Genomic DNA, 27,280 nt, shown 5'->3' with positions numbered 1-27,280 from the left:
AATCCCGGACAGAAAGTCGGGCTTACGTTGTGATCAGTTCTACTTTCTCAGAAGCGGCGTGGCTCAGGGGAAAAAGAGCCCGGGCTTGGGAGGCAGAGGTCGTGGGTTCTCATCCCGGCTCCTCCACCTGTCAGCTGTGCGACTTGAGGCAACTTAAGCTCTCTTCTGTGCCTCAGTTACCTCATCTGTAAAATGGGGATTGAACTTTGAGCCCCACGTGGGACAACCTGATAACCTCGTGTCCACCCCGGCTTTTGGAACAGTGCTTGGCACATAGTAAGCGCTTAACAAATGCCGTCCTGATTATCCTCCCGGGTCATCCTGAGTGGCTGTGTTAGGGCGGCTGTCGGAGCTAACTTGGAGTGACGTTATATGAATTGGTTCCCTAAATCCATCAGTTCAAGTAGCGTGGGAATCCTTTTCAAGAAATTCTCCGCTCTTGGTTTCTCTCTCGTCGGTTAAAAAAAAATGAAACCCTCCAATATCTAGGAGTTTTCAGCATTTCCCTTCAAAAGGCGTTAAGTTTTTCACTTCAGCCTGTCGTCAGTAAATTGGTGTTGTGATGACTGAAACTGAAGAAAGCTACGTTTGGTATTATTGAGCAAGCGAAGCCCTCGGTTGGAAAACGTAGGGCACTACTTCATTTAAAAGAAAGTGCCCTTTTTCACCTGCCAATGTTGAGGTCCCTCACATCTGGCCAAATCCCGCATCCGAAGTTAAAAAAGTTGCCTTTTGTTCCGGGTGGAGTGGACGGGGGGACGTGACACCCTCCCCCCCCCCCCCGAGATCTTTCCTTCACATTGAAATTTTGTGATTATTTGCCTTTTTTTTAAATTGCCAGCTGAAAACGAGAGTACGCCCATTCAGCAACTGTTAGAGCATTTCCTCCGCCAACTTCAGAGGTAAGGCCCGTTGGAGAATGTGTGAGAGAGAGAGAGAGAGAGGGAGACTGTGTACGCGTATGCATGAGCGTATGTGCTCTGCCCCTTGTCAGCGGTGTGACTGTGGGCGAGTCACTTCACTTCTCTGGGCCTCAGTTACCTCATCTGGAAAATGGGGATGAAGACCGTGAGCCTCACGTGGGACAACCCGATGACCCTGTATCTCCCCCAGCGCTTAGAACGGTGCTCGGCACATAGTTAGCGCTTAACAGATACCAACGCTATTATTATGTGCACAAGGTGGGACGTGATCCTCGGCTCTCCTGAGGCTGGGCGGTGTAGTAGGTGGAGCCCCATTAGAGTGAGGCCCTTTCCGAAGGGCCAGACGCCTGCCCGGCCCACTGATTGAGGCTTCCTAACAGGAACCAAAAATTTAGTCTCCCAACCAAGACATGGTAGAAACAGATGTGGGGAGAGTTTCAGTGCAGGGCCTGCAAGTGGGTGACACTCCCATCAGTCCCTCGTGCGCCGTCCGCCCGCGATTCGCCCCTTGCCTCCGCGCCTTCTCCACGTGGCGCCTCGAACTCAGCAGGCCCAGGACCGAACGTCCCCTCTTCCTCCCTGGGCCCTTCTCTCCTTCCAACTTCCCCCGTCTCCTTTGACAAGGTAGTGGCTCGGCGGGCTAAATCCTGCCCCCTTTTCCACCAGAGCGCCTTGTGGCTCCACCCCCGTCCTCTCCAGCTCTCCGGACACAACCGTGGCTCAAGCGCGTACATCACTTAGATCGTTTAGACCGTGAGCCCGTCATCGGGCGGGGATAGTCTCTCTCTGTTGCCGAGTCGTACATTCCGAGCGCCTGGTCCAGTGCTCTGCACGCAGTAAGCGCTCAGTAAATAACGACTGAATGAATCCCAACGGGTCTCTTTGCCTCCAGCCTCTCCCTGTGTCAGTTGACATGAGGCAGAGACTCCTTTTCGAGGCTCGCCACCTTAGATCGGTCGGTCAGCGGCGTTTCCCGAGTGCTCACCGTGTGCGGACCGCTCTGCGAAGCTCCTCCCGAGTCCACCTCCTGGCTTTCCCTTACTCTAGCCTTGCTCTCCGGGTCCCCTGGATCCAGATCTCCCTCCTACCCCGGCCCTCAACCCTTCCCCCCACCCCAACACCCTTCAAACTCTCTAAGATCCCGCCCCGTCTCACACGCCTTCCAAAACTTAATCACCACCCCCCTGAATCTCTCAACCCTTCAGCCGCCTCCTGAACCTGTACGTTTGTATATGCCCATTCTCAGCGAGCGTGCGTCTGCGTGTACTCTAATGGACATCCGATTCTGTTTAGTCTGTTTCCACTCCTTGTATTTCTATGTTTACCGCCCCCGCTAGAATGTAAGATCCTATGGGCAGGAAATGTTTCTTCTGTTCCTCTTGTTCTTCCCCAGTATTCAGTACATTCGGCAGGTGCTCGATAAATACCACCGATTCTCCTACCGCTGTTGTTTTTACTCCGACTACTAAAAAATCACACCCCGAATAAGTGTGAATTATCTTTTTCTGAAAGTCTGTTAAATGATTACCGATTCCATGTGGTTAGGATAGATAAGTTGGTTAAAAGCCATAGTCGTTTGATTTTCTAGTGTAAACGTCCTGTGTTCTCTCTTGATTTAGGAAAGATCCTCATGGGTTTTTCGCTTTTCCCGTCACGGACGCCATTGCCCCAGGGTACTCCATGATAATAAAGCACCCCATGGATTTCGGTACAATGAAGGACAAAATCGTGGCCAACGAATACAAGTCAGTGACGGAGTTTAAGGTGAATTCTGTTTGTTCCCGTGCAAGAGAGTTTCTACTCGAATACAAAGGCTTCAGAATTCGAGGGTGTTGCGTCTTTAAGGGCCGACTGATTACCGAAGGCCCAACCGCCAAGCTTTCGGGTTGGAGTTCAGAGTTTGATTTCGGGGTTTCATGACGTGTCTACCGCCTCTGTTGTATTTATACTCTCCCGAGTGCTTAGTACAGTGCTCTGCACACAGTAAGCACTCAGTAAATACGGTTGAGCGAATGGATGAATCGGTACCATCGATTGAGGTATTGCCGCAGGACTTCGGGGCCTCGGAGGCACTTGCGTTATCAGTGCGGGTCCTCCCTGGGATAGTCCTGGCGGTCTGGGTATCCTCCAGCCTCCTCTTCCTCCGGTCCGTCCTGACGTTTATGGATGGCAGAGGATCCTTGGGAGATCTAGGATTGGAGTGTAGGTTTTCAGACCTCTCACTACGCGACGGGCCCGCAAGTGGGCACGGTGACACGGCCTTCCCCTGCCCACCCGCCCCTGAAGTCCCCAGCCCAGTAAACCGCTGGGTCTAACCAGTGGATCGCTAACTCCTCAGGCATTAGAGTCTTCCGGTTTTCTCTCCAAAAAGCCTTTTTCCCAGAAAGTGCATCTGCTACTTGCTACGCCTTAACTTCATTATTTTTTTCCAGGACAGAAAGATCTAAAATCGTTCGTTACTTTGTCTAGAGCTCAGTGAATTGCTCAGGTACAAAATGGTATCGTTGGCTTTTTGGGTGGATTTTTGGAGGTTTTTTGGCTTTCCTAAGGAAAGTTCCTCTGACCCTGGGTCCTCCCGAGGTTGACAGAGCTGTTCAACGGAGTTCTCGTTGGGAGAGTGCCATTGATCCTCATCCTACGCGACTTCCTTTTCTTCAGCTTCTCTCCAAAGCGTTCACAGGTCCCGGAACTAGGCTCTGTAGAGGCTTGATTCTCTTGGAGAGCCACAGCCCGTTAACCTGAGGGTTGCCTCAATCCCGAAGAACGTCCCGAAAAACCCTTAATGTTCTGTTTTACAAAATCAGTTGGGTGGAAAGTTGCTCAGATGGTAAAAATCGTGTGCAGTGTAACAAGTAAGAGAGAGGTGAAAGAAACATCAGGAATGGCTTACCTTGGGCCGTCCTAAGGCAACTGGTGTGATTTTTTTTTTTCTTTTGAGACTGGATGTTTTCTTGAACTAATTTACTAATTCAGAGAATTGCCAAATACAATGAAGCGTTCATGTGTTTTGTGTTTTTCCAGGCAGATTTCAAACTGATGTGTGATAACGCAATGACATACAACAGACCAGATACCGTGTACTATAAACTAGCCAAGAAGATCCTCCACACAGGCTTTAAGATGATGAGCAAAGTAAGAAACCTATTAAAAATAAAGGCAAAAGAGAGCCTGGATGCTTCCGCGTCACTGCCACTTAAAAAGAAAAGAATGACCAGTCATAATAATTAACATTCTTCCATCCATTTGTCACGTAGCGTAGCGCCCATTATCGCAGAAAGCGTTTCCGTGATCCGCGGCCCCTCCCCACGCGTACACACGCACACACAGACCTTTTCTCTGTCCGTGTGGGCTTCTGACTTAACTCTCCAATCGTATGCGCGTGGGAGCGCGAGGGCTAACGGATGACTCCGAACGAGGAAGTAAGTCGTCCGGCCTTCCCTGCCGGTCTCCAACCCCGCTCTGCGCTCTCGAGAGACGGAGCGGTGTTCTAAACGAGCGCGGCCCGATTAGGTCCGCTCGCGGCAGGTGACGCGGAAGGTAAGCCGAGACGGCCCCTCCGCTTCCCGTGCGTGGGTCGTCTGCGGAGGAGAGCCGCGGGGCGGTCAGTCGGCCGAGCCGTTCGGGACCCCCCCCCCCCCAGCCCCCCAAAGCCGCCGTGACCAAATCGGGCAACGTCACCCCGGGCCGATGAGACATTTAGGAACGAGGGGCCACAGCCATCCCCATCCCATCCCATTATCATAGCGGCTCGGCTATGAGGGAGAGGTAAAGTCCCTGCCACTCTGTCCTTTCTGATTCTAGGAACGGCTGTTAGCTTTGAAGCGCAGCATGTCGTTTATGCAGGACATGGATTTTTCTCAGCAGGCAGCTCTTTTGGGCAACGAAGACCCAGCTGTTGAGGAGCCCGTCCCCGAAGTCATCCCCGTACAAGTAGAGACTGCCAAGAAATCCAAAAAGCCAAGTAAAGAAGTGATTAGGTAACGGTTCCGATGGGAACAGCGCGGCCCGCCCCGTGCGGCTTCGGGGCGCTCGTTCGGGGGCAGCGGGTCGAAGCCGCGGGGGTCGGGGGGAGCGGGTCCTCTTGGGGGAAGCTCTTTCCGGCCTAGCGGGAAGAGCCCGGGCCCGAAAGTCGGAGGACGTGGGTTCTAATCCCCGCTCAGCCCCGAGTCTGCCGGGGTGACCTCGAGCAAGTCACTTCGCTTGTCCGGGCTTCGGTGACCTCATCTGTAAAATGGGGATTAAGACTGCGAGCCCCACGTGGGACGGGGACCGTGTCTCACCGATTGCCTTTTCTCTACCCCAGTGCTTGGAACGGTGCTTGGCACACGTCAGCGCTTAACACGTACCACGATTAACTGTCAGCCTCACGTGGGACGACCCGATTACCCCGTATCCACCCCAGCGCTTAGAACAGTGCTCTGCACATAATAAGCGCTTAACAAATACCAACGTTATTATTATTATTTTAAGTTACCTCACCTATAAAATGGGGATTCAGACTGTGAGCCCCACGTGGGGACCTGAATTGAGTCCAGTCTGATTCATTAGCTTGTATCTACCCCAGCGCCTAGTACGGTGCTTGGCACATAGTGCTTAATGTCGAATATTCAAGGGAAAAAACAGTGGGGAGGGTGGAGGTGGATCCACACTGTTACTGAGGGCGGGGTTACAAAAACTCAGTATTCAGTCTCCCTTCAACCTTATCTTCTCTCGACTGGTTCAACGTTCCCCTAAATTTTCCTACAAGGTGCATCCAGCCGCCAGCCCCGCCACCATTATTTAAGCGTTTTGATTGTTTCCTTGCATTAGTTACTATTAAGTAACTCAAAAAAATCCATTAAGAGCTTCTTCTCTGGGGAGGTAGGTACTGATCTGGAGAGAACCCGGCCTAAACACACGGAGGAGTAAAGAGGGATTTGAGGAGCAGACGCTCCTCTACCCCACCGTCTCTCGGTGTTGCTATATTATACTTTCCCAAATGCTCAGCACAGTGCTCTGCGTACAGCAGGCGCGCGATAAACGCGATCGAATGAATTATTGAATGGATCCGCCTCTCTCCGTCGGCTGCTTTGGGCTTCAGATGATTCCTCGGCCACTCCAAGCGAGCGAGGGGTCACGGGGAGCGGGTGGCCCTCGGCCCAGAGAAATCTGTCAAGAGCCCCGAGCTTCCGTATGCGACAGTGGCCCGGAAGCCGCAGCTCAAGAATGACATCGGTGACCCCCGTCCCCCTTCGGCCCCCCCGCCCAGTTCCCCTTTTAAATGGGCTCTTGGGACTTAACGTGGCTTTTCTCCCTCCTGCGTTTGCTCCGAGTTCGCTGTTTCTTTAGGAAGACTTAGACGTTTCAAACGGTAAACTAGTCACTCGGCGTACCGTTAGGACTCAATTATATGACAGTGGTTTTTTCTCTCTGGCTTCATCGCGAGACGGTTTGAAAGGGATGGTTTCTAAATCAGTAGCTCTGTGAGATGTCGTTCGGGGACCCTCATGGCAGTGTGCGTCCTTCTTAGTCCAGGCGTGTGGTATTTAGACTCCCGGATCGATGTGGCGCAGAGAGAAGCATCCCAGTGTTTTCCGAATTCCGCCCGCCGGGAATCCAAGCTCGCCGCACGTCAGTGCTTACGACCCCGGGCCCGGCTCCGGGAGCCTCTGCCGTGAACTCACGCGGTCCCCCTCTCTCCGTTCTAGTTGCATCTTTGAGCCGGAAGGAAACGCCTGCAGCCTGACAGACAGCACGGCCGAAGAACACGTCCTGGCCTTGGTGGAGCACGCGGCCGACGAAGCTCGAGACAGGATCCACAGATATCTGCCCAACAGCAAGGTGGCTGCAGGCGGCCGCGCCGGAACGACAACGATAGCCGCGGTATTCGTTAGGCGCTTGCCGTGTGCCGGGCACTGTACCAAGCGCTGGGGTGGTCCGAAGCTAATCAGGCGGGGCAAAGTCCGTGTCCCACGTGGGCCTCCCAGGCGTAATCCCCAGGGGCCCAGATAATAAGCGAAGCGACTTGCCCCAAATCACCCGGCAGACGGGTGGTAGAACCAGGATTAGAACCCAGGTCCTTCAGACTCGCGGGCCCCTGCTCTATCCGCTAGGCCACCCTGATTCTCTGTCATCTAAATCACAGGTGCGGGCTGGGATTCATCGCTCAGATTCGACTTTTTTTAGTCCTAGAGGAGGAACGGAGGGAGAGTTGGTCGTTGAATGGATTTGGTCGGACAGAGGGTTAGCATTTGCAAATGGGATTCCGAAGCCCGTCAAGGTGCTTTGTTACGGAATCACTAGCGGTCCTCACGTGCAACCGTACCTTTCCTGGAGTAGCCGTGGTGGGGAATTATAGAAGAGCGATAGGCGTTTTTCAAGCCTGTCTCTCTTCGGCTTCAGAGAGGGGAATCGTCACAGTAACGGCGCCAACGGAACTAACTTTGTTCCCTTTTTTCTACCTCCTGGGCTCCGTAGATGGGTTACCTGAAAAAGAATGGAGACGGGGCTCTGCTTTACAGTGTGGTCAATTCATCCGATCCCGAGGCGGAAGGTAAACGCCGGACTTTCCCAGGGCTGGATTTCAGATGATAATAATAATGTTGGTATTTGTTAAGCGCTTACTATGTGCCGAGCACCGTTCTAAGCGCTGGGGTAGACATAGGGGAATCAGCTTGTCCCACGTGGGGCTCACAGTCTTAATCCCCATTTTACAGATGAGGGAACTGAGGCATAGAGAAGTTAAGTGACTCGCCCACAGTCACACAGCCAACGAGTGGCAGAGCTGGGATTCGAACTCATGAGCCCTGACTCCAAAGCCCATGCTCTTTCCACTGAGCCACGCTGCTGCTCTGAGCCACGCTGCTGCTCTAATACTGATTTAGATGATGATAACGGTATTTGTGAAGCCCTTACTATGTGCCAGGCACTCTACTAAACACTGAGGTGGATCCAAGCTGGACACAGTCCCCGTCCCACGACGGGCTCCGTCTCAGTCCCCATTTTGTAGATGAGGTAGCGGAGGCACTGAGAAGCCAAGTGACTCCCACAGTAGACAAGTGGCAGAGCCAGGATCGGAACCCATGACCTCCCGACTCCCAGGCCCGCGCTCTACTCCGCTGTGCCATGCTGCTCCTCTGCTGGTACATATACGTCCTGATTTTCCTTATTTAGTAGTAAAACTGAACTCTAAGAAACTTTAGTAACCTTATTAAACCCTCACTTTGAATTTTGGGGGGTACAGAGAGATTTAGGCCACAGGGAGGGAAATGAAGAGTGCAGTATCCAAATCTCGTCAGCGGATAAAAGTCCCGGGTGCTCGAGCTGGTGTTCGATTTGCTTTTGGTTGGGACTGCTTGTATCCGATTTGGTCGAAGCTTTAATACGTGTTTAAAGAGAACACCCGGAAATGCAGTAGTTTTCTGTTCATGTGGAATACTTTCTTCCCTATAATCGTCAGAGTAAGTTTCGTTTGGCACGCAGAAAGCCGGTCAGCCAGATCAAGCTGTGTCTCCTTTGGCCCTGAAGATGGGCGTGCGGAGACAGAGAAGAAGCAGCGTGACTCAGTGGAAAGAGCCCGGGCTTAGGAGTCAGAGGTCATGGGTTCTAATCCCGGCTCCGCCGCTTGTCAGCTGGGTGACTTTGGGCAAGTCACGTAACTTCTCGGTGCCTCAGGGACCTCATCTGTAAAATGGGGATTAAAAGTGTGAGCCCCACATGGCGCAACCTGATTACCCTGTATCTACCCCAGCGCTGAGAACAGTGCTCAGCACATAGCGTTTAACAAATACCAACATTACTATTACTATTACAGAGGTTTTCTAGGACTTTAATAGCGTTTGAGCAGTGGGTCCAGCGAGTCGCCTAGAGGCAATCACTTAGTAGCCACCGCACCCGTCCAGCCTGGCCCGCCGACCCTCATTTCAGGTCAGGAGGGCCGTTTCTCCTGACGAAACCCAGCAGCCTTCTGCCGCCGTCTGAAAACGAAACAGGCTTTTGTGGATGGCGGAGCATTCGGAATCACGGGTGGGGCAAATCGTCTGTGCGGGTGGACTGAAGAGGACAGAGGCCGGAGGCCAGGAGTCAGTCGGAGTTATTGAGCGCTTACTGCGTGTAGAGCACCGTAAGCGCTTAGGAGAGTACAATATAACAGACACATTCGCTGCCCCCCAGTGAGGTCAGAGTCTAGGAGGGGAGACAGACATTAATATCAATAAATAAATTACAGATGTGGACGTACGTGCCGTGGGGATGGGAGACGGGATAAATAAAGGGAGCAGGGAATTAAAGAAATAAAGAAATGAAGGAGAAGACAAGGTCAGAGAGGAGGGTGACCAGAAGCGTGGAGAGGAAGGGGCGGATCCGGGAAATCGCGTGGAGGAGAACATCCACAGGATGTGCACAATTAGTGCCTGGGATGCGAGAGGTAGAAGATTAAGGGTTCACGGCCCTCTGTGGTTGGAAAATTTTCCTCCCTCTAGATTGTAAACTCATCCCTCTAGACCGTGGGATAGATTGTCGGTTAGATTATACTCTCCCCCAGTGCTCTGTACCCAGTAAATAATAATGTTGGTATTTGTTAAGCGCTTACTATGTGCAGAGCGCTGTTCTAAGCGCTGGGGGAGGTACAGGGTCATCGGGTTGTCCCACGTGAGTCCCATTTGACAGATGAGGTCACTGAGGCCCAGAGAAGTGAAGTGACTTGCCCACGGTCGCACAGAGTGGGGATTCGAACCCACGACCCCTGACTCCCAAGCCCGGGCTCTTTCCACCGAGCCACGCTGCTTCTCTAAACGAATAAAAAAATCTTCAGTAAATCCGATTGACTGGCTGAGGTAGAAGACCAGATTCAGAGATGACACTAAAGCTGCTCACCTGTGGAACAGGGAAGATAATAGTGGCAACCGTAGCGGAAAAATTCGGTACGGGAGTGGGTCTGGTAGGTCAGAGGAAGGGTTCGGTTTGAGTCGCAGTACGTTTATGGTAGCCGCACAACAACCGAGCGAGTAGGGTGTTATCACGATTGTGAGATGCCCATTATTAATCTCAGTTCATCCTGTATATTGAGGCTTCCTGTGTGTAGCGTAGCTGACCTAAGCCCTTGGGAGAGTGTAGTATGGCGGAGTCGATGGACACGTTCCACTCGTATCCATTCATCCAGTCGTATAAAAAGTTGTCGGGATTCGTCTTAACGATAAATAATGACTGCGGTATTTGTTAAGCGCCTACTAGGGGCCGAGCTCTGGCGTTCATAATCCCGGTCGCATCTTGAAGAACATAAAGTGAATACAGAATCGTTGGTTCACGGTGCCGTTCTTAAGTGTCAAACTCTTTCAGAGGAAGAGACTCACTCAGTGGATTTGAGCTCCCTGTCAAGCAAACTTTTACCTGGTTTCACCACTCTGGGCTTTAAGGACGAAAGGAGAAACAAAGGTAAATCAGGCCTGAAATATTCAGCTACCTCCAGTAAAGTGGCCCACGTAAAAATGAAGGGAAAAGATTGTTTTGGTGGTGGTGTTTTTAACCTTAGTCCTAATTCCATTATGTTAAAAAGCAAATGAGAAAACACTCCCCTTCAAAACCCTGATGTTTTTACCTCTTTTTCTCCCCTTTTGCACCTAAATGCCAAGTCATTATCATTAGCGATAATTATGAATTCTGACCTCGCAGAAAAGGCCTCGCCTATTGTATCCAAATGAAAGGCAATGCTCGAGGTAAACTTTTAGACGGAACGATCACGGACTGAACCGATAAAAGAAAAAATAAATGCGCCTTTAGAGATGGAGTTTCACTCCCGAAGTAACTTTTGCGACTGGTGTTTTGCTTCGTTTTTCAGTCACATTTCTCACAAGTGCAAGTACCGGTCTTTCCGTGCAAAATAATTCCGTGTTCAGCGACCTGAAATCAGATGAAATGGAACTGCTGTATGCAGCATATGGAGATGAAACTGGTATACAGTGTGCATTAAGGTATTTTCTTAATGTGGCTAGTTCTTGTATACGGCGAGCACTGGGATATGAAGACCCTTGGGTTTAGGAGAAGTCACGTTGTAGTACTTGTGCCGTGGCCGACGTAACGCTGGTGGGCGCAGCTGGGCTTCTTTCGGACACCCTGTCCAGACAGACGCGTGATATCCGAAGAATGTTCCCAAAATGTGAAATGAAAACATACCTCTAGGCGGTCAGCTCGTTACGGTCAGGGAACGTGCCTTACAACTCTGTTATATTGTTCTCTCCCAAGCGCTTAGTGCAGTGCTCCGCACATAGTAAGTGGCTCATTCAGTCCCCTTAATTGATTGAAAATAAAACCCCCTTTATGGCAAGAAATGTCAGACATTTCATCTCTAATTAAGTTTAAGGGACAAAAGCGTACAGAGGAGAATTTAATGAGAAGAATGGAAGGTGAAAATTGAAAAGGAAAGTCTGGCATAAATCAATTATTGGTATTTATCAAATGCTTACTATGTGCAGAGCACTGTACTAAGCTCCTGGGAGAGTACCGGACAGTCACGTTCCCAATCCTTAACAAGGGTCCCGTCTAGAGGGAACGGTTCACAACTGGGGATATCAGTGCGAGTCTGGCTGAGAGCCCGTCGATTAGACCGTAAGCCCGTCAGAGGGCAGGGACTGTCTCTACCTGTCACCGATTTGTCCATTCCAAGCGCTTAGTCCAGTGCTCTGCACCTAGTAAGCGCTCAATAAATACTATTGAATGAATGAGTCTGGGAACATTTTAGAACGAAGACTGAATTGGTCTGTTCCTTCCAGCTTACAGGAATTTGTGAAAGACTCTGGAAGTTACAGTAAGAAAATTGTGGATGATCTCTTGGATCAGATCACGGGTGGCGATCATTCCAAAACAATTTATCAGCTGAAACAGGTGAGGGTCGACTCTGTACGCGTCCAGAGATTGTTCGGTCCTAATGAGAGCGCGTCCGTTTTCGAAAATCACTGGACTGGGACAGGAATAGCAATATTGAAGATTCCCTTTCTTGGCACACTCCCTGCACTGGCTGATTGTCAGCCTTGAAGATACGCTGTGCTAATTGGAGAGAAAATTTTATTTAATATTTCAAACTGTCAAATAAAATACCTGAATGTTCATGATTGAAATACCGCCTCTTAATTTCATACCATATTTAATCAATCAGTGGTATTTAGTAACTGCTTACTGTATGCTCAGCGTGTGGGAGAGTCTGATAATTAATCGGCGAAAGCCTCGGGGAGAAGAGAACAACAGAGGGAGGATTTAAATCATGACCGTCCATCTCGTGGCCACCTGCATTCTCATAAGAGAAGCAGCGTGGCTCAGTGGAAAGAGCCCGGGCTTGGGAGTCAGAGGATGTGGGTCCTAATCCCGGCTCTGCCACTTGTCTATTGTGTGACCTTGGGCGAGTCACTGAAGTTCTCTGTGCCTCAGTTACCTCATCTCTAAAATGGGGATTAAAAGTGTGAGCCCCACGTGGGACAGCCTGATTACTGTCTATCTACCCCAGCGCCTAGAACGGTGCTTGGCACACAGTAAGCACTTAATTCTTCTTCTTCTAATTATTATGTGAGTCACGTGTATTACGTATGTCCTATGTGAATGTTGGAAATGCCATGTTTGCTGAACGTAGTTCTCCTTTTTACCCCTTCCAGAGGAGAAACATCCCCATGAAGCCTCCAGACGAAGTCAAGGTAAGCGCTTAGTCCAGGCGCTCAATAAATCCGATCGAATGGATGATTGCAGATGGTTTAGGTCTGCCTCCACTCGTGTTTAACGATGTGATTGCGGATGAGACACGGAGCGATGAGAATGAGAGGCAGGTAGCATTTTTCATAGAAATGAGTTTAGGTTTTGGAGGCTAACAGGTAATGCCTCTTGGAGCAAACACTTGTGTTTTAGCGACGGCAGAGGGTACGACTGCACAGAAAGTCAAATCGGCTACTTCCAAATAAATTTTCCGTGAGGAAAACAAGCCCCGCAGGGATGATTTAGAGAACAGCGGGTCCTTACTGACAGTCGAAGTGCGGCAAAGAGATGTCAGCCGTGGGGATGAGAATGCTAACAACTAGGGTCGGCCTTGGTGCTGTGGATTCTGCCAGTTCTCATGAAAGAAGAGCACCGATTCCACCCCACTTGCCCAGATTCCTCCAAACGGATCATGGTAAGAGCACATGGCTTTTGTTGGGCTTTTTTTTTTGTTTGTTTTTTGGGGTTGGGTTTTTTTTTAAGAAATAGAGTAATGGGTCAGTGCAGAATTTTAACCCCACATCCCGTAGTGATTGACCCATCGTTGATTGACGCCAGTCAACTCCCGGCTTCCCCACTGCGGTGAGCATGGCGGATACACGGGTTGTCCCGTGGGAGCCGTCGGAGAGTTTCTTCTGCCAAGGAATTTCGCACCCGCAACGAGTGCCCTGCGGGGTACATCTGGGATCCAAGTGAAGCCCACAACTTGGGTATTTTCCTTTCAACCCCAGAGTCTCTCCACCCATCAGCCCAGGGCAGGCCGGCTTTTCATTTTGAGCACCGGGGATGAAGCGGGGGCGGGGCAGGACTTCAGTGGGCGAGGAGCCACCATTCCGGGCCTTCGTCATCCCGCTCGGACGTTCTCGGGTCTCGTCGGGATGAGCAAGTGTGGGAGTCCTGCCCAGAAAGCTTCGGGGCGATCACCCCATTGGCATGGACATCTGTGGGCAGCCGGGCCCGGGTGGCTCAGCCGCCTCAGCGACCCCTCCCCAGCTCATCCTTCACTCTGCTGCCCAGATCTTTTTTGGCACTCCTCCCCATCCCTCAAAAGACTCGAACGGCTGTCCGTTCTCTTCCGCATCAAGCACGAGCTCCTGACCGACGGTTTTAAAACACTCCGCCAGCTCTCCCCGTCACCCTTATCTGTTCCCTTCTCCGACTACATCCCCGCCCACGCTCATCATCCCTCAAGTTATCCTACCTCCCGTGCCTCATTCTTGCCTCCGCCACCTCCAGCCTCCTTCCTCACTCCCTCCTTCCAGGACTTGGAATTTCATGCGCCACAGACCTCCGCCGTCCCCTTCGTCGACGCCCTCCTGAAATCGCATCTCCTCCAGGACCCTCCCGGATTATTTTTCAGCCTCTCCTGCTTTTATAACTACTGCCGTTTCGGCACTCTAGTAGTCCCAACCTCTCAGAGCGCATTTGTACGTATCCCATTACTTGAGCTCTGACTCCTGTACACGTGCCCTTCACTCACTTCTTCCTCCCTGTAATTGATTTTAGTGTCTGCCGCCTCTGCCCGACTGTAAGTCCCTTGAGAGCTGGGATCCTTCCTGTTAAGTCTTTTGCCCTCTCGCGAGCGCTTGGTACAATGCTCTGCACGCAGGCGCTCATTCCGTCGACCGGTGGATTGGAGGTGAGGCATTGGTCAGTCGGCCCCTGAAGCCCGAGAGTTGAGACCTGACGGTTTCATTTCTCGAAGGGTACCGAAATCTGAGTAGTAAAATTAGACCGGTGGAGATAAAAGCCCGAAGGCGGCCCCGGAAATGGACGAGGGCAGTCCCCCTAAAATCTCTCAAACACGTAATTACGTAATTAAGGATTACATTTTCAATTTAAGAACTGACCCTTGGATTTTGAGGTGAGAGAATAGTCACCCACCCTTAGACAGAGAGAAGGAATCTTGGCTGTAGATCAGAGGTTATCGTAATAGCGTGTCCTTTGGATGTTGACTTGGGTTCAAGTGCTGACTCTGATATTAACTTTGCCTTCAAAGTTTTCTCTTTGCCTTCATTTCCCGATCTGATGAGGAAAGATTATGCCCTAGTCTTAGACGGCTTTTTTAGAATCTTCTGAGGATCGGATGGTCTGTATAAAGTCCGCCGTGCTCCCTAGAGAAAGAAACGCTTCTACTACAATTACAAGTTCTCTTTCTTATTTTAACGTACTCCGAGCCTTTAACTGAAGCTAAATTGGAAGTGCCTTGAAGTCACTTCCTTTTTAGCTGAGCATTTTGAGCCAGTAGCTTGTTTTCTTACAGGTCTCCGTTGCTCCCGAGAGTGATCTACGAAAGGCTTGAGACTGATTTCAGAGCTCTGTCGTCGTTTTCCTTATGTATTGATTTTTTGAGAATGTCGTGGGGTGGGAAATTACCAACTTTTAACTCAGCGCTTCAGGGTTTGGCCTTAGAGCTGTAACTTTATTAAATCGACCTCAGGACCTGGTTTGATCTAAGGCAGCGTTTTCAGCATGATCTTATAGAAATAGCCGTCGCTTGTACTTGGATGTTTTTTGCCTCAGGTCCACGAAATGCGTAAAGCCATTGAAAATTCTCCCAGTGCCGTGCAGTCTGCAAAGCGCCAATCGTATGCCCGTCTGGGACCGGGCCTCCTTTCCTGTGAGCTAATCGGCCTCGCCTTTGAGATTACAGGTCCAGGCTCGGCAGCCTCTGGGGGTTCAACAACAACCTGGGAAAAACTACAACGGCCGACTTGGGAGAGATGCGTTCTTATCTGTACGGAAGTGTCGATCGCGTAGGAGAAAGAAATTCAACATTTTGCTTATCGTGGGAGGGGGACTAGGGTTAGGAAGGGAGCACCCGGTGGGCTCTCCGTAAATATTTTGAATAACAGCACCTCATCTTTGTCCCCGATTCTCCTATACTTCCCTTGAGCCTAAATCGGTCTTCTCTGTGTGAGTTCGTGCTGTTGGTTTCATTTCCAAACAGATCGGTGACTCAATGGGAGACAGCAGTAGCTCTGTTTTGGATTTCATGTCTATGAAGTCGTATTCCGATGTCTCACTCGATATTTCCATGCTCAGTTCGTTGGGTAAGTTTTTAACGGCGCTTGGTTTTCCGGACCGCTCGTCTAATTACGCGTTTTAAACGGTCGTGTTTACCGAGCGCTTACCGTGTGCGGAGCGTGCACTGAGGGCCGGGGAGAATACACGCTAGCAGACGCATTCCCTGCCCACAACGAGCGTTCATCTAGCAGCCGCTCGGCCTTGCAGACGGAATTTTTAAGAACGACCGCTTGTATCGCACCTTCTCTGTGGCGGCGATAAAGGACATTTAATCTATCCAGAGAAATTACTTCCCCAAGCCTTGAGTCCTCCATTTCTTCAGTTCTTCGATTCCGTCTTCTAGAATGTCCCTGAAACTGCTTCCTTTTTTTTTTTTTATAACGTGCAGAACAAGATCTACTCTCAAAACTAGGTCCACTGTATTTTTAATTAGGAAAATGTATGTGTTGGTGGGGAGGAAGACCCCAAATCTCTAGGCTAATAATAATTGCTATTTGTTAAGGGCTTTCTTCTGTGCCGAGCACCGTACTAAGCGCTGGGGTAGATACAAGGTAATCGGGTTGTCCCACCTGGGGCTCACAGTCTTAATCCCCGTTTTCCAGATGAGGTAACTGAGGCCCAGAGAAGCGAAAAGACTTGCCCGCAGTCACACGGCGGGCAGAGTTGGGATTAGAACCCAGATCCTCTGACCCCCAGACCCGGACTCTTTCCACTAGGCCACACTGCTCTTCCCTGAGTATGTGACTCACTTCCACGGAGGAGTAAAAAGCTCCGAACTGGAGCTTCCTTTGTCAGTCCGCCCCTCGTTCCCTCCCATCCCTCTCTCCCGGCATCTGTTCTTGGGAGCAGCCGCCATTATCTGGGGGAAGCCGGGGCTAGCAGTGGCTGTGGATCCATCCCTTCCGTTGTGCGTGGCCTCCCTGGCCCTGGTTGGGCGTGGCCCAGCTGCCCGTCGTCCGGAAATGAATAATAGGACTAAAACCTTGTGGTCTGGTGGATAGAGCGGAGGCCTGGAAGCCAGAAGAAGGACCTGGGTGCTCATCCCCGCTCCCCCCCACTTGTCTGCTCCGTGACCTTGGGCAAGTCGCTTTAACTTCTCTGGGTCTTGGGGATTAATAGTGTTGGTATTCGTTAAGCGCTTACTATGTGCAGAGCACCGTTCTGAGCGCTGGGGGAGATACAGGGTCATCAGGTTGTCCCACGTGGGGCTCCCGGTCTTCATCCCCGTTTTACAGATGAGGGAACTGAGGCACAGAGAAGTGACTCGCCCACAGTCGCACAGCTGCCAAGCGGCAGAGCCGGGATTCGGACCCGTGATCTCTGACTCCCAAGCCCGGGCTCTTTCCACTGAGCTACGCTGCTTTCCGTGAACCCCGTGTGGGACGTGGACGTGGAGAAGCGGCGTGGCTCTCTGGAAAGAGCACGGGCTTTGGAGTCAGAGGTCATGAGTTCGAATGCCGGCTCTGCCTCTTGTCAGCTGTGTGACTGGGGGCAAGTCACTTCACTTCTCTGTGCCTCAGTTCCCTCATCTGTAAAATGGGGATGCAGACTGTGAGCCCCACGTGGGAGGACCTGATTCCCGTGTCTACCCCAGCGCTTAGAACAGTGCTCTGCACATAGTAAGCGCTTACCAAATACCAACATTATTGTCTGACTTGTTTAGCCAGTATCCACCCCAGCGCCTAGTACAGTACCGGCACGTTGTAAGTGCCTACCAGATACCCCTTTTGAAAAAGGACGACTCGACATGGTATACCCGCGGGAGGAAACGTACAAGAATGTCGATTCGGAAGGGGGGCTCTGGGTTTGCGTTTTCCGGAAGGGAACCGGTAGCTAGAATTTCTAAAAGTGGGGAAGGGTGCGTGACATGAGCGACTGTCAGCATGTATGCGAGAGATTTTTCCTTTCATTCATTCAGTAGTATTGAGCGCTTACTATGTGCAGAGCACTGTACTGAGCGCTTGGAGTGTACAATTCTCAATAACAGTCACCCCCAAAAGACCCCAAAAGATAGAAACAAGAGGTGATTTCTCGACTTTCTGGATCAGACATTCCTGTCATTTGAAGATGGAAAGAAGTGATGATAATACCGGTATTCGTTAAGCGCCTACTAGGCGCCAAACACTATTCTAAGCGCTGGGGTAGATACGAGGTGATCAGGTTGTCCCGCGTAGGACTCACGGGCTTCGTCCTCATTCTGCCGACGAGGTCAGCGAGGCCCAGAGAAATGAAGTGGCTGGCCCGAGGTCACCCAGCGGACAAGTGGCGGAGGCGGGATGAGAACCCACGACCTCTGACTCACGAGCCGCCAGGCCGGGCCGCTCCTCTGCGATCCGCCGCCGCGGCGTGGAACCGGCCCCGCCTCCCTCCCCGCCCCAGTCGCGCCTACACCCCGGACCTTGTGTCTTTCAGGCAAAGTAAAGAAGGAGCTGGACCACGACGAGAATCATCTGAACCTGGATGAGACGACCAAGCTGCTACAGGACCTCCACGAGGCCCAGACGGACAGAGTGGGCTCCCGACCCTCCTCTAACCTCAGCTCCCTCTCCAACGCCTCGGAAAGGGACCAGCATCACCTGGGTAAGTCCGAAGGCTCGAAGCCTCCCTCTCCAGAACGACGGCGACGGTATCTGTCGGGCGCTCACTGCGTGCCGAGCGCTTTTTTTTGAAGCCAGCTCCCTTCCGACGAGGACGACGATGACGGTATTCGTAAGCGCTCGCTATCTGCCGAGCACCGTCCTGAGCGCTGAGGCGGACTGATCAGGTTTGCTCCAGATGAGGGAACTGAGGCCCAGAGAAGTGAGGTGACTTGCCTAACGTCACGCAGCCGACAGGCCGCAGAGCCGGGATTAGAACCCACGACCCCCGACTCCCCAGCCGGGGCTCTTGCCGCTGAGCCGCGCTGCTTCTCGAGGATAAGGGGCAGCTGGAACCAACCGCCCCCCTCCGCCGGCAGGAGAAGGCCGTGGGGACCGGTTGGTGGGAATGAAATCTCAAGCGGCCGTTTCTCCTCCTCTCCCGAGGGCAGGATCCGTCGTAAAGCCGGGGTGGAAGTGATGTCTCTCTTCCCCCCATCTCCCTCCGCTCCTCCCCCTCTCCCTTCCCATCCCCTCGGCACCGTACCCGTCCGCTCGACTGTACGTGTTTTCGTTACCCTGTTTGTTTTGTTAACGAGATGTACGTCGCCTCGATTCCATTCGGTCGCCGTCGTCTTTACGAGACGTTCTGCCCCTCGACCCTGTTCATCGCCATCGTCCTCGTCCGTCCGTCTCCCCCGATTAGACCGTAAGCCCGTCGAGGGGCGGGGACCGTCTCTATCTGTTGCCGACTCGTACGGTGCTCTGCACGTAGCGAGCGCTCAGTAAATGCTATTGAATGAATGTCGGGTGACTTGAGCGGGGTCAGCCACTGCTATTCCCCGAGCCCCTCTGGCCGGTGCCCCTTCCGATCCATTTTCTGGTCCGCGACAGCCCAGAAGCCGCGCGGCTCAGTGGAAAGAGCCCGGGCTTCGGAGGCAGAGGTCGTGGGTTCGACTCCCGGCTCTGCCACTTGTCAGCTTTGTGCAAGTCACTTCACTTCTCTGTGCCTCAGTGACCTCATCTGTAAAACGGGGATTAACCGGGAGCCTCACGGGGGACGACCCGATGACCCTGTATCTCCCCCCGGCGCTTCGGACAGCGCCCTGCACGTAGTGAGCGCTTAATAAATACCAACGTTATCATTATTAGAAGGGAATTAGGCGATTTAGAACACCGCGAGCGTCTCCCGTCGCCGCCGTCCGACTGTCCTACTGAAGGGTGTCTGTTTTCTTTCCCGACGACACAGGAAGCCCATCCCATCTCAGTGCGGCAGAACAGCAGGACATGGTCCATGATCCCTATGAATTCCTTCAGTCTCCAGAGCCTGCAGCCTCCACTAATAGTTAATGTACAGGTCCGGGGGGGGTCTTTTCTATTCTGCATTTTAGTGATCACGTTTTTGTCTAAAGATAAAAACTTCAATCTTATCCTCTTTGGATCGAGGAAAGCGACTGTATTACGTTGCCACGGGCAGACGAAAAAATCGGCTTCCACCGAACCGTGTCGGCGTCTCGCCGGGCGCGGCAGTCTTTGTATAGGGCGGCGTGTGGTTCTGCAGTAGCGAAAAGACAGACGGCGTGTCTGTTAAAGGCTCGTCTCGTCGGTTTCCGAGCATCGCGGTTGTGTCATTAAAAGGTTTTCTATCGTCCGTCCCGGGCCCTTGCGTTTCCTTCCCCTCGAACACGAAAGCGCTCACGAAAGGCAGATCAACTTTGAGGATCATTTTCGCGATTTGGCCCTTGAAACGTGAACCGGCGGTCTAAAGGGGGAGACAGACGACGAGATATAGACAGACGATAACCGTGCCCTGGATTCTTCCATTCCAAAGATAGGGGGGCGGTCAGGGAACGCTTACTGGCCCGACCCGAGTGACGCGGGTCAGTTTGATTTACTTTACTGCCTGAGGCTTTAGAGTGCTGATGGGATACTCGTGGGAACGAAATTACGTGGTTCTGAGTCAATCGGGGATTTATCGAGTGCTCACCGTGTGCCCGAGGAGTCTGGGAGAGTCCAGTATAAGAGAATTGGTAGACACGTACGCTGCTCACGAGGAGGTTACAGCGTGAGAGGGGAGGACGGGAGCCCCCCGCAGCTAGTCTCCGTCCCCAAGAAAGCCCAGCGGTTGCCCGTCCACCTCCGCATCAAGCAGAGACTCCTCACCGTTAGCATCGAAGCATCGAATCCCCTCGCCCCCTCCTACGTCACCTCGCCACTCTCCCACTGCAACTCGGCCCGCACACTCCGCTCCTCTAACGTTACCTTCTCGCTCCGCGTCCGTCTCGCCGCCGACCTCTCGCCCACATCCTACCTCTGGCTTGGACCGCCCTCCCTTCTCATATCAAACGGATAATTGCGCTCCCCCGATTCGAAACCTAACTGAAGGCCATCTCCTCCAAGAAGCCTTCCCTGACTAAGCCCTCCTCTCCCCGCACCCCCTTCTGCGCCGCTCTCGTCGTCCTTCCCATCTCCACGACGCGTGTGTATCTGATTGTTTCTATCAATGTCTGTCTCCCCCTCTAGACTGTGAGCTTGTCGTGGGGAGGGATGTGTCCACTGGTCGTCATTTTGCACTCTCCCGGTCGCTCAGTGCTGTGCTCTGCACGCAGTAAGCGCTCAAATCATACGATTGAACGAATGCAAAAAAGGAAAGGAGGGCTTGGGGGGGGGGGGGGGCGGCTTCTTGGAGAAGATGTGCTTTCAATAAGGCCCCGAAGAAGGGGAGCGTAATCGTCGGTCGGATATGAAGAGGGAGGGCGTTCCAGCTCAGAGGCAGGATGTGGGCGAGAGGTCGGCGGCCAGACAGACGAGATCGAGGTTCAGCGAGAAGGTTAGGTCATCCTGGAAATGGGGCCGGGGGAAGGAGGAGACAGAAGACGGGGCGGGTGGGTGGGGGGAAACGTACCCCAAGCGGCACCTACGTAATCGGACCTCCGACCCAGCTTCGTTTTCACGGATACGACGTGCGGACGTGCGGACCGCTGACTCACGGCGACGACCTAGAGCCGGGATTTAGGTGGGAAAAGTTAAATCCGCCCCGTTGCTCTTCTCCGGTGTTAAAGGCCGGGCCGGGAAGGAACGGAAGGTTGCGGGCCTAGAGTGGAAATACGGAAAAGTCGTGTCTCCCTTCAGGGGAGGGAGGCTGCCAACGCTCCGTCTGTGGGAAATACAGAAAAGTCACATCACCCTCCTAAGGAGGAACGTTACCACTACTCTGTCTGTGGGAAATAGGATAAAATCACATCTCCTTCCGGAGGAGGGAGGCTACCGCCGCTGTCCGTGGGAAATGTAGAAAGATCGTGTCTTCTTCCGAAGGAGGGGAGCTGCCACCATCTTGACCGTGGCAAATTGAAAACCGGGTGGAAGCTTTCGGAACAAAGAACCTCCTCCACCTGGTTGTTCGAGACCCCTGGGGACCCCGGCCGTAGCGGCGTGACCTGGCGGACCGGGCCTGGGAGTCGGGAGGACCTGGGTCCTAATCCCGGCTCTGCCCCTTGCCCGCCGCTGTGTGACCTCGGACGAGTCGCTTCGCTTCTCTGGGCCTCAGTGCCCTCATCTGGAAAATGGGGATTAAAACCGCGAGCCCTCTCTGGGAAAGGGACTGTGTCCGACCCGACTATCTTCTGTCTACCCAAGGGCTTAGAACGGTCGTCGGCCTATAGTAAAGCGCTTAAATATCGCGATCGTTAGTACTAGTGTTATTCTCCGGGGAAAAGATCCACCTGGAAATTGGGACTCTTACCTTTCTGGAACGGGGACTCTTCCGTGGAGTTGGCGGGGAGGGGAGGGAGGACCGGAGCAGGACGAGGAGAAGGATCAGAAAGTCTCATAATTTAATACAAATCATAATAACGACGGTATCTATCTGTCGAGCGCTTACTTGGCGCCAAGCACCGTTCTGAGCCCCGAGGTAAGATACAAGGTCATCGGGTTGGACACGGTCCCTGTCCCCCTTTGGGGGACTCACGGTCTTAATCACCTTTTTCCACATGAGGTAACCGAGGCCCAGCGAAGCGACTCACCCGAGGTCACCCAGCGGACGGAGCCGGGATTAGAACCCATGACCCTCTGACCCCCCCCCCCCCCCCAGGCCCGGGCTTTATCCGCCAGGCCGCGCTGCTTCTCATCTGCTCCTGGGTGGCGACTGCCCTTGGATCATCCGGTCCCGCCTCGACTCGGTAGTCGAGGCCTCGTCCGAACGCTCCCTCGACTTCCTCTTCTGTCAATCCCCTTTGCCCTTCTGTGGTTTCTCGCTCTGCTCTCCGACCCGGCCTGTGCCCTCGGGGGAGGGGACCGGACGTCTCAGCCGGGCCGGTCCTCCGGGCCCTCCCCCGGCACCCCGGAATAGCTCCGCCGGGATCCTCCAACCGCCACGGCTGGGCTGCGGCGTGGGGAAGGAGAGGAGAATCCGGTCCGGAAATACGGGCGGGGATCGGGTCTACCTATTCGACTGTATCGTTCTCTCCCGAGTGCTCAGCGCAGCGCTCCGCCCACGGGAAGCGCTCGATAAATATCACCGCGAAGTGGGAGAGAAGCTGCCCAGCCACCGCCTCCTCGTCGACAACGGGGTTGTCCCTTCCCGCTGAGACTCCCTCTTCCCCCTCTCCTGAGCCAACGGTTCTTTGAGCCATTTCTGGAAGTTTCTGGCACAGCCGGCTACCCCTGACCCATCCTCGCTGGAAACTCAAGAATGGCCCAGAAACACTAGTTCTAACGATAATAATAATAATTGTATTTGTTAAACTCTTACTCTGTGTCAAGCCCCGTATTAAACACGGGGGCGGACCCAGGATCGTCAGGCCCCGCGTGAGAGGGAACTGGTGGCGAACCCCCATTTTGCGGAGGGGGAAACTGAGGCACGGTGAAGTGACTGAAAGTCGCACGGGTGGCAGAGCCAGAATTAGAACCCAGGCCCTCTGACTCGGTTCCGGGCTCTTTCCACTAGGCCGCACGGCCTCTCTGGCCTCCCCGCACTCCACTCCCCCGGCCCAGGGCCACCGGTCCTTCCGTAGGCCTGGGCCGTGGCAGCCGGGGAAGAAGCCGAGGAGAAAAACTCGATGAGTCTCCCCACCCCCTTACCTTTCCTTTTCTCTCCCGTCCATTTCCCATCCCTCGGTTCTCCCCTCCGCCTCCCTCCTTCCTCCTTTTCCCTTGTTGGGGGCCACACTCCGTGGGGCGAGGAGGACCTTCTTCCCCAAGGAATGATAATATTTGTCCATTCCAAGCGCTTAGTACGGTGCTCTGCACATAGCGAGCGCTCAGTAAGTACTATTGAATGAATGAATGGGTTTGTTAGGCGCTTACTATGTTCCAAGCACTGTTGGAAGCGCTGGGATCCCATCACCCCTCTACATCCCTGCCAAGGCATCCGGTAAAGAGCAGGACTCCAGCCAACGTGCAGCAAAACGAGAGACCGAGGGCCGGCTGATGGTCGGAAAACGAGAGAGTTTTTCAGAGTCTAAATATTTCCCTTTCTCCGAAAGGAAACTGACAAGTTGCCAGAGTTTGGGAGGAAGTCGCTATGGAAACTCACGATGTCCTCGAAGAAGGGCCAAACAGCATTTTTCAAGCTCTGGGGTCGAGAAAGCGCGGGAAAGAGGGGAGGAGAGCGCCCTAACGACCGGTCGTCCAGGGAGAGCGTCTCTGCTGGGCCCGTGTCCGTGTGACGCCCCTCCGGGTCTCCCACTAGATCGGGAGCTTCCGTGATGCCCGGGCCGGAAAAGGAAAATTCCGTCTGAGCTTGGCACGTCCGGGAACCGATTCTGCCAGTTTAGCGCCACGTGACCCTCTGACGATACCAAGCGAGGAGGGAGAAATAGTATTTTCCTCCCAACCAGACGTGTGAGGGAATTTCCCTTCATTTTTTTCCCTAATTTTACCTTGTGCCGGGCACTGTACTAAGCGCTGGGGTAGATACAAGTTAATCGGGTTGGACGCAGCTCACACCCCACGTGGGGCTCCCGGTCTTAATCTCCATTTTACAGCCGAGGTGACCGAGGCCCAGAGAAGTTAAATAACGTGGCCGAGGTCACACGGCAGACAAGTCGTGAGCAGACAGGTCGGGAGAGAAGCAGCGTGGCTCAGGGGTAAGAGCACGGGCTTTGGAGTCAGAGGTCATGGGTTCGAATCCCGGCTCGGCCACTTGTCAGCTGTGTGACTTGGGGCAGGTCACTTAACTTCCCGGTGCCTCAGTTGCCTCATCTGTAAAATGGGGATTAAGACTGTGAGCCCCACGTGGGACGACCTGATTCCCCCGTGCCTTCCCCGGCGCTTAAAACGGTGCTCGGCACATAGTAAGCGCTTAACAGATACCAACATTATCATCATTAAGTCGGGGAGTCGGGATTAGAACGCAGGTCCTTCTGACTCCCAGGCCGGGGCTCTTTCCGCTAGACCACGCGGCGCTTCGAATTTGCCAGTCTGTTGGCTGGGTGTGTGAGGAAACGCCGGGGGTGAAGAGGGCGAAGCCCGGAGTGACCCACCGAGGCCCCGAGCTGGTCCGCCCTGCCCGGTGGATAATGGCGCTTATGAAGTAGGCTAGGTTTCCACGGCGACGGGGACCAGAAGGCTCTGCCGGACCGTTCGCTCTCGGGGTCGAGTTTGCCTGGGATTGCAGGTGAGAGGGTCACCCTCGGGACCCAGCAGAGGCGGGGAGGAGGAGGAGGAGGAGGAGGGGACTCGATACCTGTTTAAGACGATAAAGCCTCCCATTTTACTCGGCCGCCAAAGACGGGGTATTGATATTTCACCGCTCTGGGCTGTTCACCCCGCTGGACACGCAAGCTCGAAATTTCGATCCTGGCTTGCTGGCCTGGTGATCGATCAAAGATGATAAAACTAGAGGCTGTGGGTGGTGGGGGAGAGGTGAGTGGCGGAGTGAGAGTGATATTTTTTGAAGCAGCGTGGCTCAGTGGAAAGAGCCCGGGCTTGGGAGTCAGAGGTCACGGGTTCGATTTCCGGCTCTGCCACTTGTCAGCTGAGTGTGGGCAAGTCACTTCACTTCTCTGGGCCTCAGTTCCCTCATCTGGAAAATGGGGATTAACCGTGAGCCTCGCGTGGGACGACCCGACGACCCTTCATCTCCCCCAGCGCTTAGAACGGTGCTCGGCACATAGTAAGCGCTTAACGGATACCAACATTATTGTTTTTTGAGCGTTTACTGCAGGCGGGGCCCTGTTCTTAGTGCTTACCACTTTGGACGTGGTAGAAAAGCTCCCTGCCCTCAAGGACCTGACAGTCCTGAAGAGAGGCAGCGTGGCCTGATGGATAGAGCCCCGACCTGGGAGTCCGAAGGACCTGGGTTCTGATCCCGGCTCCGCCGCGTATCCGCTGCGTGGCTTCGGCCAAGTCACTTCACTTCTCTGGGCCTCGGTTACCTCATCTGTCAAATGGGGATTAAGACCGCGAGCCCCACGCGGGCCGGGGACCGTGGCCGACCTGATTGACTTGTATCGACGCCCGCGCTTGGTACCTGGCACGTATTCAGCACTCGACCAACGTCGTTAAAAGAAGGATCTTAGCTTGGAGGAGGAAGTCCAAGCAGCGGCGGGAACGAGAGCAGGTGGAAGTTGTCGATGGCAGATTGCTGACCGGTTTAATAATAGTATAATGATAATAATCGTGGTATTTATTGTCCGAGCCCTGTCCTAAGCTCTGGAGTAGTTTAAATATAAGCCGATCAGATAGAGTCCCTATCCCTCAAAAGGCTCTCATCCTCAGAGGGAGGGAGAACAGATAATTTAATCCCGTTTTTTACAGATGAGGAAACTGAGGCCCAGATAAGTGAGTTTCCCAAGACCCACCAGCAGGCAAAGGGCAAAACAAGAGATTAGAACCCAGGTCCCCGCCTCCCAGGCCTCCCGCTTTAGCTGGGACAGTCAATTCCACGCCACCTGGAATTTTTCCAAGGCGTTGGAGACGGTTCACACGTGTCCAGGGTGTTTGCTCCGCCCGCTCACATCCTAATCCTTCCAGAGTCTGAAGGGAAAGTTGGGGCGGATAGAGTAGTAACAGCCTCGTCCGCCAAGGGCCCGAGAAACAGACCCCCGAGTGCTAATTGTTTCAGGACTTCAAGGCCGGTTGGAGTTCGACCCCAAATCGGTTGACTCTCCAGTCCATCAGTGGTATTTGTTGAGCGCTTACTGTGTGCGGAGCGATGTACTAAACGCTCGGGAGAGCATAGTTCAAGAGGATTTATTTGGGGAGGTGATGACTGTGAAATTAGCTGGCTGGCTTGTGTTCTCCTCTCCCTCAGGTGCACACAAACGAATACACAAACCCGCACGTGCGAGATGCGTGTGGTCACGTGTGTGCATGCATAAAAAGCCCATGCGTGTATACACATGCAAGCACACACCGACACATATACACGGAGAGAAGCAGCGTGGCTCAGTGGAAAGAGCCCGGGCTTGGGAGTCAGAGGTCGTGGGTTCGAATCCTGGCTCTGCCCCCTGTCAGCTATGTGACCGTGGGCAAGTCACTTAACCTCTCAGTGCCTCAGTTCCCTCATCGGTAAAATGGGGATGAAAACTGTGAGCCTCACGTGGGACGACCTGATGACCCTGTACCTGCCCCAGCGCTTAGAACAGTGCTCTGCGCGTAGTAAGCGCTTAACAACTGCCAACATTATTATTATTATTATTGTTATTACACACGCTTTAAAATCAGCGTGTTTCTCTTAGTTCTAAGAGAAAATGGAAAATGAAATGGAACGTGGTGGAAACGCAATTCAGATTCGGGAATTGATCTCCACGAGGAAGAATTCGGAGCCAAGTGTCCCACTAAAGAATTAGTTCATCGCTTACCGAAACAAATTTCTTTCTTGATAAATGTTTACCGTGAAAAGTTTTAAGACCTAAAAATAAGGACTTGGGGCAAGGTGTTTATCGTACCCGCAGCTCTCTGACACAATCTTGGCGCGGCCTAAAGTTAAGGATTTACCCCCCCCCTCAAAATAATAAAAATCCCAAAGGATTCAGAAACAAAATAAATACTCCTCCAGCAGCGTTGAGGCCTGTTCTGGGAGCGTTGCTCCCGCCGTTC

General features: G+C 53.0%; 1 protein-coding gene and 1 long non-coding RNA gene across 11 annotated transcripts in view; one reads left to right on the top strand and one right to left on the bottom strand.

Annotated features, from left to right (window-relative positions):
• The window catches only part of BRD9 (bromodomain containing 9), a 29,038-nt gene extending 9,149 nt beyond the window's left edge, over positions 1-19,889 (top strand). For 2 of the 9 annotated variants that reach the window (XM_029053858.2, XM_029053864.1), the window contains 13 exons: positions 842-902; positions 2,543-2,687; positions 3,945-4,055; positions 4,725-4,900; positions 6,611-6,785; positions 7,380-7,455; positions 10,239-10,334; positions 10,738-10,870; positions 11,669-11,780; positions 12,542-12,580; positions 15,586-15,688; positions 18,075-18,242; positions 19,488-19,889. In XM_029053858.2, the coding sequence (XP_028909691.1) occupies positions 842-902; positions 2,543-2,687; positions 3,945-4,055; positions 4,725-4,900; positions 6,611-6,785; positions 7,380-7,455; positions 10,239-10,334; positions 10,738-10,870; positions 11,669-11,780; positions 12,542-12,580; positions 15,586-15,688; positions 18,075-18,242; positions 19,488-19,588 (1,496 nt within the window). In that variant the 3' untranslated portion in view covers positions 19,589-19,889. The remainder of the gene's footprint in view (positions 1-841; positions 903-2,542; positions 2,688-3,944; positions 4,056-4,724; positions 4,901-6,610; positions 6,786-7,379; positions 7,456-10,238; positions 10,335-10,737; positions 10,871-11,668; positions 11,781-12,541; positions 12,581-15,585; positions 15,689-18,074; positions 18,243-19,487) is intronic. The other 7 variants (XM_029053862.2, XM_029053863.2, XM_029053861.2 and 4 more) reach the window with 7 other exon arrangements.
• On the bottom strand, positions 19,680-24,108 carry LOC103168304. Of its 2 annotated transcripts, XR_003755670.2 has the most exons (3): positions 23,772-24,108; positions 21,144-21,237; positions 19,680-20,000 (listed from the first exon to the last, which is right to left on the bottom strand). It is a non-coding gene; the product is annotated as an uncharacterized LOC103168304 (long non-coding RNA). The 2 variants fall into 2 exon arrangements; XR_003755668.1 differs by lacking the exon at positions 23,772-24,108 and having other exon boundaries at positions 21,144-21,636.
• Between the last annotated feature and the right edge of the window lie 3,172 nt (positions 24,109-27,280).

Source organism: Ornithorhynchus anatinus, chromosome X3 (genome assembly GCF_004115215.2).
Source record: "Ornithorhynchus anatinus isolate Pmale09 chromosome X3, mOrnAna1.pri.v4, whole genome shotgun sequence".
In the NCBI taxonomy this organism is placed as follows: domain Eukaryota; kingdom Metazoa; phylum Chordata; class Mammalia; order Monotremata; family Ornithorhynchidae; genus Ornithorhynchus; species Ornithorhynchus anatinus.
The sequence above is the reverse complement of the archived record's forward strand: the minus strand, read 5'-3'. Positions and strand labels throughout refer to the sequence as shown.